Genomic DNA, 13,113 nt, shown 5'->3' with positions numbered 1-13,113 from the left:
TAATCAAAATAAAAAATACCTAAAATCTAAAATACCTAAAAGAGAATGAAATATCTACCTCTATCCATCATATTCGTATTTAATGTTTATCCATCTATTCATCCATCTATTCATCTATCCATCTATTCATCTATTCATCTATTCATCTATTTATCTATCCATCTATCCATCTATCCATCTATTTATCTATTCATCTATTCATCTATTCATCTATTCATCTATTCATCTATCCATCTATCCGTCTATCCGTCTTGACTTGAGAACGAACGAACGAATGGTTATTGCTTAAGCTCGCTAGCGGACGAGGTAGCTATGTACAGTAGTTCACGGTAACAAGTTATCGTACAAGTTACAAGTTACAGCACAAAACTTCACTACCTACCTAGGTATTCATGCTGGCTTGAATCTTGAATCTATCCACTGTCCACCTGTTCATTATTCACTATTCACTATTCACTACCTATCCACTACTCAAGTACCCAAGTCCTCATCCTCATCCTCTTCCTCGCCTTGGAACTACAAAATCAAGTACTCGAGTACATACATACATATATACCGGTAATCAATATCATATCGAACAGGAAGAAGGGAACCTTGGAACCTTGGAACCTTGGAAAAGGAATACAGAATACTCCGTACTAGGTTGAATACCTATCTAGGTGTTAGAAAAAGAATTGGGGAAGATCCATTTATCAAGCCATCGAACCAATCATGCATCGAGCCATCTCGGACCCAAGACGTACGGAGTCGAACATCCCAAATCATCTTCAGGGGTAATCTTTGGTCTGCTTGAAATCTTGGACTAACGTTGAGCACTCGGACCAAGATGCATCAGAGTGATTACGAGATGCTTGTCACTTGCAGAAGAAATAAAATGGCAAATGACGTCTAACTCGATTGAGATGAGTTTAATTTTCATAATTTATAGAGTAGGATTGGATTGTTGGTAAACAATTCGATTGTTCAAGATGGAGTTTGGCCACGGATGAATCGTAATGTTTTATCCGTCAAAGATGCATTGTAGTATGGGTATGGAGGAGGTCATGATCGTAAGAGGTATATGTAGTTGACTGATTACCTAGTATATAAAATCCATAAACTCTGAAGCATTCAAGCGTTGGAGAAAAGCTATTTATATGATTAGTATAAGACAAGAAGTCTAAGAGAAGCTGAGTAAGGTTAAGATTCCTATGTCTATATTAGACGTTAGAAACTCCTTTGGTATGAAATAAGAATACCGGTCGGTACCCAAGGAATATCGTAATCATCACTAAAGGATCAATCTAAAACCACCAGGCCAGCGATCAATCCATTGAAACTCCTCATCCAAGTTATTTTGGATGAATGATGAATGATGAACGATGAAGCGTCTTCACAGTACATGAGAGATTCGTCCTGAACAACGAATCCAAGATCCACTAGTGACTGATTTACCTACCTAGTATACACTTTCACCAGCCAGTAATGTTATGATGTTGGATGGTGTAGTGCATCTTCCAAGAGTCGTCCCTGTGCCGTACGTCGTACTATGAAAAGGAAGAGGTTCTCAAGCCATTCATTGGAATGATGCGCAACAATCCTAGAGACTGATACTCCTCTCCCTTTTGTTTCTGCAATCAACGTATCACTCGGTGGTTTTAACTCAGTCGTAATCATCCAGATAACAAGATAACGAGATGATATAGAATCCCAAGGAGATATTCATTTGATCTTGAGATTCAATAGTGGAAGAAATGTGCTGTAGACTGTACCCTTTGAACTGGGCAAGGTCAACAACAAGCTTTCCACCATGTACTGGTCAGGTGTAACTGGATGTAGTATATAGGTGGTAGGTATGATTGTGATGTGCTGATATTCATCCACTTCTTCATTTCCGAGTATCCATAAAAAGTAGATTCGTACCTAGGTAGGTAAGGGCCGTTGGCATGGGAAATGGACCGGGAGGTATTCACATTTGTATTATTAGATCCATTGAGATCACATTCGGATGAATAATGACCTAATGAAGGCTCGAGTGATGAGTAATACTACCTAGAACGGACTAAAGTGGAACAGACTAAAGTTCTAGATCCTTTTTTATACCCGCGGTGCACCGACCCGTACCTAAATAGCTAGCTTTTACCAACAAAGGGAAACTAAAACAAGCAAGAGCTTTTGCCGAATCGGGTAAGAGATAGAAAGGAATACTCATACCAAGCTTCCCTCGCAGCCAATCACATCTCCCGTGACCTCTTTTAACTTTCGTAACTTTTTCAAACTTCACTTGAATTCACTAGGAACTCACGACTAAAACAAGCCTCTCGTACTAGGATCCTCCCCTTTTTTTATGAGTGACTAGGGATTTTGACCACTTCCGGCCGCCCTGCCAACTTCTGAGGGAAGAAATAGAATTTCATTTGATTGGATTTCATTTCCTACGCCTGTAACCTTTTTGAAGAAAAAGCCACCCACTTCTTTTTGAAACCTGATTCCCTCTCTCTCTCTTCGAAAAAGTTCATATCGTCGTCTTCTTTCCAATTGCTTTCTTTCCACCACTTCATTACTGTCGTTAAGATTCTATCACTCACTTACATTAATAATATTCGAATCGCACTCAACAATCCGACACGCACAGAAGGATCTCTCTACGTATAATTGTCGAAAAGAGAAAGAGTAATTTCATCAACATCAAATCAAAAGGGTGAGTCGATTTCTTGAAAGCTTTCCATCATCATCTCCTTCCTCTTGGAAGAATGAGAGTATACATTCACTTCCAGTCATTTCGATCATCACTCATTACAATAATCGGTCAATCCATATCAATCCATCAATCAATTCCTTCCTTCGTCACATCTCTCGTGTGTTTGATTGTTTGATTCCTTCCCTTCCTTCAACAAGTTGGTTCTTGCATTTGCAACTCGCTTTCAAATTTCTCGCACCACCTTCTTCAGGAATTCGGATCATTAGCCACTTCGTCCTCCATTGAACAATCTTCCAACTTCGTCCCAAATTTATTCATCTTCGATCAACACTTTTTGCATTCTTCTTACAATAATTGAACTAACAATTGCGAAGTCACTGTAGAAGCTACTTCAAATCAACCATGTTCTCCAAAGCCCTTCTCCCGGCTCTCGCAGTCGTCGGCACTGTTTCTGGTAAGTTTTCAATCTTTCATCAATATATTCAGAGGTTGGATACTGTGCATCAATGGGCACCAGGAGAGTAATCAATTCGATCTGTGGTGCCTCATAATTTATACGGGAGAATGGTGAATCAAGGTGATATAAATACTAACAGACGTTTCCACATCTAGCTGCTACAACCGCCTCTGTTTGCTCCCAAGCAACCGCCACCATCAACAGTGCTGCTGATGCCACCGCTTTGGCTGATTGCAAAACCATCTCTGGTGACGTTGTCATCAGTACTACCGCATCTGGCACCATTCAACTCAATGGACCTGAACACATCGAAGGTAGCTTGATGGTCGAGAACAATGGAGCCATCACATCCCTTTCAAGTACTTCTCTTACCACCATTGATCGTACTTTCGGCTTGAGCAATTTGACTCTTTTGTCTACCCTCCAATTCTCTGTCCTTGACACCATTGGAACGATCAACTGGGCTGCTCTTCCAGCTCTCCCAGCTCTCACTTTCACCAATGCCGTTAGCACTGCCAAGAGTGTCACCATTACCAACACCTTCTTGAGCACTCTCGATGGTATCAACTTGAACACCGTTGACACCTTGAACATCAACAACAACAACCGTCTCAAGACCTTCAGCACCCAAGTTGGAAATGTCACCACTCTTCTCAACATCGATTCCAACGGAAAGAACTTGGATGTTAGCTTCCCTAATTTGATCTGGGCCGCCAACATGACCTTCCGTAACGTTTCCAGTGTCAGCATTCCATCTTTGGCCGTTGTCAACGGATCCCTCGGTTTCTACGAGAACTACTTCACCAGTCTCAATGCACCAAACTTGACATCCGTCGGTAACACTGCCAACGGACAAGGTGGATTGGCTTTCGTTGCTAACCCATCCCTCGCCAACATCACCATTCCTATGCTCGAGACCGTTGGAGGTGCTTTCCAAATTGCCAACAACTCTGCTCTTGATGCTATCAACTTCCCAGAGTTGACTCAAATTGGAGGTGCTATTGATTTCTCTGGAAACTTCACTACGTAAGTTCTTGAATGATGCAAACTCGTATTTTGAGGATTAGCTAACATTTTACTTCTAGCCCTGTATTGCCAAAGCTTAACGACGTTAAGGGTGGTTTCAACATGCAATCCACTACCTCCATCGACTGCAGTGGATTCAAGTCTGAGCATGACAGCGGTAACATCCAAGGTACCTACACTTGCAAGACCACCGCCAATGCTCAATCCGGAACCGGAACCAGCTCCAGCTCCAGCTCTTCCTCAAGTGCTTCTGCTTCTTCTAGCAAGGGTGCTGCTGTCTCCTACGGTGTTAACGAGGCAGTCATGGGTGTCTCCGTCATCGGAGGTTTCTTGAGCATGTTGTTGTAAATCATTGGGACGTCGGCGTTTTTCCTTTAATTATCACATTAGACCTAATATGCCACGTTCTCTCTGTTTTACATGACTTTTCATAAGCTTTTGAGCGGTTTTCACCTTCATTAGGATCATTAGGGGCGTGTGCTTTGCATATCTGTTGCTGTCAAGGTTGCTCTACTTGTGCACCTGTCACATTGATGGTATACAGAAAATTCCATGAAGTTATTTAAGGGGATGGGTGGGAAACATTAAGCTTTTGAGAAGAGAGAATCCGAAATTGTACATTTGAATATTGTTTCCCTGGAATTGAGAAGTGCAGAGAATAATAATGAATCTCTTTTTTAAACCATAATACTATAATGTCTGTCTTTATTTGTTACATGACCTTGTGTGTTCTCGACCTTGCCAAGTTTTGATGTGATTCAATGAATCGGTAATTGTAAGATCTACCGTGTAGTGTATCATGAAGTTGATTAGAATGCGGGTCGTCTCGATCCTTGAGTTGATTAGTGTGGGTCTTGCAATAAATATCAGGACTGTTGTGGATGTGAGTGAGTGTGAGTGTGTCATTGGAGGTTGATATTGAGATTGATATTGATATTCTTGGTATATTGAGTCATTTGTCTTATGTTTCATGTTTATATGTTTTATGTTTTCATGTTTCGTGTGTTGTGTTGTTGTGTTTACTTTATTGATTATGACTCTTATTAGGTATCTAGTAGGTAGGGAGGTAGGGAGGTAGGGAGGTAGGAAGAGGGTGTAGAGTGGAGTGGAGGGGAGGGGGTTGATGGGGAGGGGGTTGGATAGGGTTGGATAGGGTTGGATTTATGGGTGGGTGGTGATAGGTGGTGAGTGAGTGGGTGATAGTTGATATAGGTGAGTGGTGATAATGGAAATATATGGATGATGGATGATGGTTGATGATTGATTTGATATAGATGGGTTGGATTGATATAGAAAGGTTGATATGTGGGTGAGTAGTGATGGGGAGTAGAGCTAATTGGATCCAGTTTAGTCGGGTTAGTGGATGTATTGTTCTGGGAGGGAGGGAATGAGGGGGAATGAGAGGGGAATGAGAAGATAGAAGAAGAGAATAGCATAGATGAGAAAATTGGATGAGAAAACTGGATGAGGAATACCTATCTATCTAGGTAGGTAAGATGTTATGATATTGTGTAGTAAGTATATTAGGTAGGTAGGTAGGTAGTAGAGGTGGAAAGGAAAGGAGAGGTGGAAAGGAGAGGAGAATACCGAGAGTGGTGAAGAAAGATAGAAGAGGAGGGATAAGATGAAAGAGAAAATGGTGAGATGAGATGAGGTGAGAAGAGGCGAGGTGAGAAGAGAAAAATATGCTGAATCATGGGTAGTAGGGTTAGAGAGGTGAGTAGTGAGTGGTGAGTACTTTGGAAGGAGAAGTGGAAAGGAGGAGTGGAAAGGAGGAGTGGAAAGGAGGAGTGGAAAGGAGGAGTGGAAAGGAGGAGTGGAAAGGAGGAGTGGAAAGGAGGGAGGGAGGTGGATGGGTAAAGCAGTTGTATCGTAGTTATAGATGGATGGGTAAGTTGACATGGGATATGAATGAATACAAGATGAGATGAGATGAGATGAAGTTTTGTAGAAAATACAGAATAGTTAGATAGTCAGTCAGTCAGCAGTCAGTCAGTCTATCAGCAGTCAATCAGTCAACTAATCAGTCAATAATATACAAACAAACAGATGTATAAACAGGAAATATAAACAAGTAATTCAGGATTCTAGAATCTAGATATCCATATAAAATCACTTAAGGGGATTATATGAGATGAGTTTAACTTGTATAGAATAATACAATATAATAAGATAAGATGAAAAGAAAGAAAGAAAGAAAGAAAGGAAGATCGAAGCTAGATAAATATTGGAAGTTGGAAATTGGAAGTTGGAAGGTGGAAGGTGGAAGATTATGGGTTTAAATTTAAATAGAGATCTCGGTATAGGATGATATGTGTGATGGATGGAGGGATGGAGGGATGGAGGATGAGTGGAAGGATGAGTGGATATGGAGTAACCTACCTAGCTTAGAACGGATCTTGGGGTTATAGTGACGGGGCAGATTAAAAAGATGACGAGGATAGATGGGTAGAGGGAAAGAAAGATGAATGAGATGTGATGAATAGGGGAAGAAGTACTCTAGTAGTGTACTCAGTGGCAGGTAGCTATTCATTCACCATTCTACTATATCAGAGAGGTTCGAATGAATTTCTTGACAATTTTCATTGAATTCTAACTAAAAAAACATGCTCTGAAATCAAAACACAAGTATGTGTATTAACGAAAACGAAATTTGTAGTACATCTAGGAATACATCTGCATAAAGATATTATCCCCTTAAACGGATTGAAAAGGTAGCTAGATAGCTCTACAATTTAGCCTTAGGTTGCTTAAGCATAGTATCTGCCACTATTCTCCTTTGAATCTTTCCTGTAGCTGTCTTTGGCATGACATCCGAAAAGTATACCTGTTTTGGCACCTTGAACTTGGCCACTTTATCCGCAATCCATTGCTTCAACTCTGATGCAGTCAACTTTTGATCTGGCTTCAATACAATAGCAACACAAACATCTTGACCATACATTTCATCGGGTATAGCAAAGCTGACAGCTTCGGAAACAGCAGGGTGACGGGCTAGAACATTGTCTAGCTCAATAGGAGAGATTTTCTCGCCTCCTTTATTGATAAGTTCCTTAATACGGCCAGTGATAAACACATATCTATCTTTGTCCATTTTTCCTTGATCACCAGTTCTGAAAAATCCTTCTTTGGTAAAGGACTCCTTGTTGGCTTTCTCATTATTGAGATAACCTTTCGTGACGTTCTCGCCGCGAATAGAAATTTCTCCTTCAGAACCAATCGGAACTTCTTTACCCTCGCCATCGAGAATTCGTACTTCAACTCCTTGACCAATTCCCACAGAGCCAGGTTGACGTTTTCCCGGTGGAAGAGGATTGGATGTCATTTGATGGGACGCTTCTGTCATGGCGTAGGCTTCAAGGACAGGAGCATTGTATGTTTCTTCCAGAGCGTGGAAAGTGGTTGGAGACAGAGGGGAAGAACATGATCGGATGAATCGAATGTTGGGCTTGGTTGTGGGCGGTGGATTCTTCAAGAGAATTTGATGGATAGTTGGAACGGCTGTATACCAATTTGCTTTGTGTGTAATGAAATCGGTCCAGAATTCTGAAGCAGAGAACTTAGGGGGAACGATGACAGAACCACCGGACGTTAATGGAGCTAGGAAACCCGCTAAAAGTCCATGAACGTGAAATAGAGGCATAACGAGCATGGTACGATCCGCAGGAGTAAGCTTGTATGTAGCTTGTATGTTTTTCATAGTTGTAGTGAGGTTTCTGTGTGTCAATGGCACAGCCTTTGGTCTTCCCGTCGTTCCACTGGTATGTAAAACTAAAGCAACATCATCTGGTTGCGCCTGCTCAACCTTTTGATTTCCTTTCCCCTTCAATTTTCCCTCATCCTTAACATCCAAAACAACCTCACTGCCATTCCAGTAACATTCTGCAATAGCCGCATTGTATTTTCTTGCAGCCCTCACCGCAGGTCCATCTTTCTGAAACGAATCCTTGGGAACGAGAGCAACTGCTGAGCTCAAATCATCAATATAGAATTCGAATTCCTCTTGCTTGTATGCGGAGTTGAGAGGTGCAGCAATTCCTCTTTGCCATGATGCTGCTAAGAAGGCAATAATGAATTCATAGGTATTTGGTAGAGCAATTGATACTGCAGCTTGTGGTGTGACACCAAGCTTGGCGAGCTTCTTTTGAAATGAGGATATCTCGGCGGTGAGCTGTTTATAGGTAATCGTAAGAGGTTGCTTTCCTGGGACAATAATTGCTGTGGTAGTATTGCCTGTGGAGAAGGAATTGGCGAGGGTAGCAGCAGACATCTTGGCCTGCGTGGGTTCGTAGACGATGGTTGGTTGAGACGACGATAAGTACAAGGTATGAAATAGAGCCAAGATCAGAATGTAACTTGAAGAATCCGATGAATTAACGAATGAGGTATAAAATTTCAAATATCGTCCTTTTGTTTAAGTTAGGATGGAAGAGAAACTTGATTGTCACGTATGAGATTAATAAGAACCATTCCCAGACTTTCTAAGCTTTCCGAGCTCGCAAAGGTTCCGCGCCTCTCCTTAACTTCTTATCCACGGCGTCCTTCCCTTATCTGACAGAAGCTCCTCGTCACCTGACTTTGGTGACATCTACCAGGTACAGCCTTATGCGCCAGGCTGTGGTTTCGCAAACAACTGAAATTCAACATTCAACGGTCTCTCCATTTGATTGCTTTTCTTTTGCATGGTTAATATATCAATATGTCTAATCCTCCCAATGCTACTCCTGCACGGAATGGGCTTTCTCTCTATGCAAACTTGTTAGATCCATCATCGAGTGATACACCCGGCTCCATTACCAAAGGACCTGTTGTTTTCAATTCAGTGGAAGATGAAGCTTCTAAGAAACCCCAAATTGATGCTGGTATGCTATGAATGATTTGAATTCAATCTACGTTTCTGCGCAGCTCACTCAATTTTTGAATAGCTGCCCTTAGATTTCAACCCACGAGGAGACCACAGCTTTCTCAAAAGCCAAAAGCGAAATCGTCATTCCCAAAAGCTGTCATTGCCAGTCTGAATGCCAGTGAACCGAGCAATGTAGTCGCGAAGACTACCACATCCAATGCTGCCAAACCTGCTTCTAAGAGCACCTTGGCCGATTGGGCCGCTGACGATGATGACGTGAATGGATTCTATGTCGGAGAGAAAAGGCAAAGAGGTGGCAGGAAACGAAGGAAGAAGAATAGGGAAGAGCAAGCCGTCGCGCAAGATTGGGACGATATTTACGATCCTTCGCGGCCAAACAACTACGATGAATATAAGAATAGTGATGAGAAGGTTCGAGAGGTACAAGAGTGGAAGGATAGACTTTATGCTCATAGAATGGCGCGGAAGACATCAAGCGATAGTGATGACGAGGAATCATATCGTCCAAAGATTGGTAGTAAGTGATCTCTCTTTATACTTCTTTTTCTCATGGGACTAATGATTTTCAGACCAATTTGCCCCGCCTCCGAATTATTCATTTGCTCCACCCCCAATTGATTCTCCTCCTAAAGATCGTTCAAAGTCCCCACAAAGTGACTGTTATAGCCCTACTCTTGGGGCAGAATCTAATCCACCTCCTCCACCTCCCGAAGATCAGCCATTACCTCCACCAGTACCATTGACAGGGGCTATTTCCAGAGCACCAGTGCGATATAACCTACCGCCGGCGCCAAGTGATCTTCCAGCTTCGGAAGCAGAGCTAGATAAAGCTCTTGCAGACGAAGCAGATGGGGAAGATGAGGGAGAAGCTGATGAGAATGCGCCAAAATCACTTCGTCCGGGTCAAAAAGGGTTTGCAGAGCGTCTAATGTCTAAATATGGCTGGAGTAAAGGTTCAGGACTGGGGGCCGATGGTTCTGGTATGATTACGCCTCTTCAGGTCAAACTTGACAAACGGAAGAAGAAGTCCGATGCAGAAGGCGGCGGGTTTCGCGATGCGGGGGGCAGAGGAAAGATCATTGGTGGTAAGAAATTTGTTAAGGAGGAGGAAACAGGCAGATTCGGACCGATGTCAGAAGTCATTGTGCTGCGTGGAATGGTAGATAATATGGATTTAGATGAGGAAGTAGAAGATTCAGGGGATGGGGGTCTCATGCAGGAGATTGGGGATGAATGTGGTGAAAAGGTATGCTCGATTGTGACAATGGCTGAAAAACATCCACTAACAAGCTTTAGTATGGACGGGTTGAACGAGTCTATATCGATAGGCAAAGTGCCCCAGCAAAAGTCTTCGTCAAATTCACTAATCAGTTATCAGCTCTGAGGGTACGTAACTCAATTGCCACTCTTTTATTGACTGTAGCTAATCTAGACAGGCTGTTAATGCACTCGAGGGGCGTATATTTAACGGGAATACCATATCAGCTTTGTTTTATGATACGGAAACTTTTGAGAAGGGTATCTATGAATAGATAATTACATTTTGTCCACAAATCAATGATTTCCGCAGTTCTGTTTTGTCTTACTGTGCATTATTGCCTGATTGTTGCGCAAATACATCCATGGGTAGTCCCGTTGCATATTAACTCGGCTTCGATCTTGTCACATTTTTCTCATCTTGCATATTTATTTATCGGAACAACATGGTCGCCCGGATAAGCGTCCTTGGCGATCAACCTCCAGCTGGTAAAATCAAGAGTGATATAACGTGGCTTCGGGATAGTAATTTTCAAGAAAAGACCCATACCAACAATACCTTCGTCAATCTGCAGCTGGACCCCAAGATGAGTACTATTGCCCAATCGGAATTGTATTCCTATAGTCTCAATTTCTAGTTTGCTATGTCATCGAATGTGTTTTGGTATTGTTTTAGTATTTCGGTTAAGTTGCATGAAATGTACTACTCCTTTCAATTTTAATTACCAAGAAGAATAAACAAAGTACATTAAGAATAGAAATTCAATATTCTGTTGTATATGGAATAGACTGGATAGCTTAACATAAAACTTTCCTAGCCTTCAATGTTTTCTCGATTTGATCGTAGTCTTGGCACTACAGCGTCTCGTAATTATGATTGCTATTGTGTTCCACAGGTGTAGCAATTCCATAGCTCATATCCCAGCCTTTGTTGCACCATATATCTTATGCAGCCTCTCCCCAAGAAGGTTAGGAGGATACAAGGGCAACCTCGAAAGTTGCAACCTTTCGATATGTCTATTTCTACTATTTTGGAGTCGACATTTCTCCTTCACAAGTTCCATTGAAGAGCATTCTCTTGTTCATCAACAGTTCGCTGCTATCAAGCCTCGAAATTTCATATTCAATTGGTACTATTCATTTACCTAAAATGTCGAATTTCACAGACACTTCAACCTTTTCCCCAGCGCCATCTTGCGCGTTACACCCTCGTTCACCTCTGTTATCTGGGATGTCTGATCACACGTTGGGTGTAATTCTGCCCACATTGGTTTACATCATTGGGAGTGTAGTCTTTTACATCGTCAATGAGCTTGAATTGTTTAGCAGCTATCGCATCCACCCACCGAAGGAGGAACTACATCGAAACCGCGTGTCAAAGCTGGGCTGTCTTCTTGTTGTCATTCGTTATCATGTTATACAGATCGTAATAGGAATACTTCTCACTTACAACAACGAGCCGGAGCTTGTGGAAATTGGGGGCTGTGAAACATATGAGTGGGTGCGAAAGGTTAGAAAGTGTCTTACGGTCATCCCTTGGGCATTGTCATTGCTCGGTTTAGATACTCAAGGACTCATATCGAAATTTGGCAAAACACCTTTGCTATCACATATTTCGGCAAACAGTTATGAGATATTATCAAGCCCGACATTTACTGCCATGGAGTGGAACTTGGCGCGTATCATAGTTTCTTTCGCGATTCCAGCGATACAGTTCTTCGTGTATCTCGCAATTGTTGATACATGGATCTATTTTATACATCGTCTCTGCCACATCAACAAGACTCTTTATCGTTCGTACAGGATCTCCTTTTTGTAAATCCTTTCACTCGAATTTTTCTAACTGAAAATTTTTCTAGGGATTGTACATGCTCAGCATCATCAACTCTACGTTCCTTATGCTTATGGAGCCGTGTATGCCCATTGGCTCGAAACTCTTTTTATGGATATATTGAGCTTTGCCTTAGCAAACACCATTTCAGGAATTTCAGTTCGTCAGGGAATGATTGTGACATCGCTAGCGACGTTAAAGACCATTAGTGATCATTGCAATTTTGTATTTCCATGGGATCCTTTCGGGTATATCAATGGAAACAATGCAGCATTTCACGATTTGCATCATCAAAGTTGGGTCTCAAGGTCAGTGAAATCTCGGGTCTTGAGACAATTTTGTTTCTGGAGATACTAACACGAGTCTACCTAGTATAACTATTCTACATACACAGTATTTTGGGATAAATTCTTTGGGACCGAATGGACTGATACTACAGGGGCGGACATGCGTTACGCTCGAACTCGCGAGTTAGTCAAAGCTCGCAGGGAGACAGACGAGGTGACAATCGTGTATTTGAAAGCGGCGTAGAGGAGATTCAGAATATCTACCTCCGGAGATAAAGCATCCTGTGCCTCGGTGTCGAAAATATATATGGAGGGGTTACCTATTCTTTGTAGTCAATGTGCCCAGCAGTTCAGACTGCAATTTAATTTGAATTCGTCAGATTTTGAATCTTGGAGAACGTTTCAGTCATCCTGATATAGTTGTTATCTTAGATAGATAGTAGTCAAAAGTGTTTCAGCTTTGAAAGTCAATACAGTGGTTAGGATAATTTCAATATTAAATAGTTCCTGTTAGCTGGGCTGCAGTCCGGACTACCGAAAACACTGCACGCAATGTTCATGACTTCCATTAACTTGTGTCTCAATCTTCTACTGATGGACTACTATACTCGTTTAATCAAGCACGGAAAATATACCCGTCTTGTTTGGGCATAGCGCTGGTTGTCACCACCTGATTAGTTTCACTAATTGTGTGCCGCGTTTCCATCA

General features: G+C 41.9%; 4 protein-coding genes across 4 annotated transcripts; 3 read left to right on the top strand and 1 right to left on the bottom strand.

The window, feature by feature from the left end:
- Nucleotides 1-3,082: 3,082 nt before the first annotated feature.
- EAF02_011020 (uncharacterized protein) lies at nt 3,083-4,511 on the top strand (the record flags this gene model as incomplete). The annotated part of the gene is made up of 3 exons (XM_038907068.1): nt 3,083-3,134; nt 3,293-4,163; nt 4,223-4,511. 3 exons carry the CDS (start codon nt 3,083-3,085, stop codon nt 4,509-4,511), a joined length of 1,212 nt encoding a protein of 403 aa, XP_038753094.1.
- Nucleotides 4,512-6,891: 2,380 nt separating this feature from the next.
- Nucleotides 6,892-8,433, bottom strand: EAF02_011019 (uncharacterized protein; the record flags this gene model as incomplete). Its single annotated transcript, XM_038907067.1, has 1 exon — nt 6,892-8,433. The coding sequence occupies one exon, from the start codon at nt 8,431-8,433 to the stop codon at nt 6,892-6,894; it is 1,542 nt and encodes a 513-aa protein (XP_038753093.1).
- Nucleotides 8,434-8,603: 170 nt separating this feature from the next.
- On the top strand, nt 8,604-10,655 carry EAF02_011018 (uncharacterized protein). Its single transcript, XM_038907066.1, has 5 exons — nt 8,604-9,025; nt 9,089-9,547; nt 9,600-10,276; nt 10,327-10,416; nt 10,467-10,655. The coding sequence occupies exons 1-5, from the start codon at nt 8,863-8,865 to the stop codon at nt 10,560-10,562; spliced, it is 1,485 nt and encodes a 494-aa protein (XP_038753092.1). The 5' UTR covers nt 8,604-8,862; the 3' UTR covers nt 10,563-10,655.
- Nucleotides 10,656-11,437: 782 nt separating this feature from the next.
- On the top strand, nt 11,438-12,759 carry EAF02_011017 (uncharacterized protein; the record flags this gene model as incomplete). The annotated part of the gene is made up of 3 exons (XM_038907065.1): nt 11,438-12,080; nt 12,147-12,430; nt 12,491-12,759. The coding sequence occupies 3 exons, from the start codon at nt 11,438-11,440 to the stop codon at nt 12,647-12,649; spliced, it is 1,086 nt and encodes a 361-aa protein (XP_038753091.1). The 3' UTR covers nt 12,650-12,759.
- Between the last annotated feature and the right edge of the window lie 354 nt (nt 12,760-13,113).

This window comes from Botrytis sinoallii, assembly GCF_014898435.1.
Source record: "Botrytis sinoallii strain Bc 23 chromosome Unknown BSIN_029, whole genome shotgun sequence".
NCBI lineage: Eukaryota > Fungi > Ascomycota > Leotiomycetes > Helotiales > Sclerotiniaceae > Botrytis > Botrytis sinoallii.
The sequence above is the reverse complement of the archived record's forward strand: the minus strand, read 5'-3'. Positions and strand labels throughout refer to the sequence as shown.

What these genes read in the sequence shown, in the direction of transcription:
- EAF02_011018 (XM_038907066.1), top strand. Translation starts at nt 8,863, where the DNA reads ATGTCTAATCCTCCCAATGCTACTCCTGCACGGAATGGGCTTTCTCTC. An exon ending in ATATCGTCCAAAGATTGGTA is followed by an intron (nt 9,548 to 9,599) that starts GTAAGTGATCTC and finishes AATGATTTTCAG; the next exon opens with ACCAATTTGCCCCGCCTCCG. An exon ending in GGGATGAATGTGGTGAAAAG is followed by an intron (nt 10,277 to 10,326) that starts GTATGCTCGATT and finishes AACAAGCTTTAG; the next exon opens with TATGGACGGGTTGAACGAGT.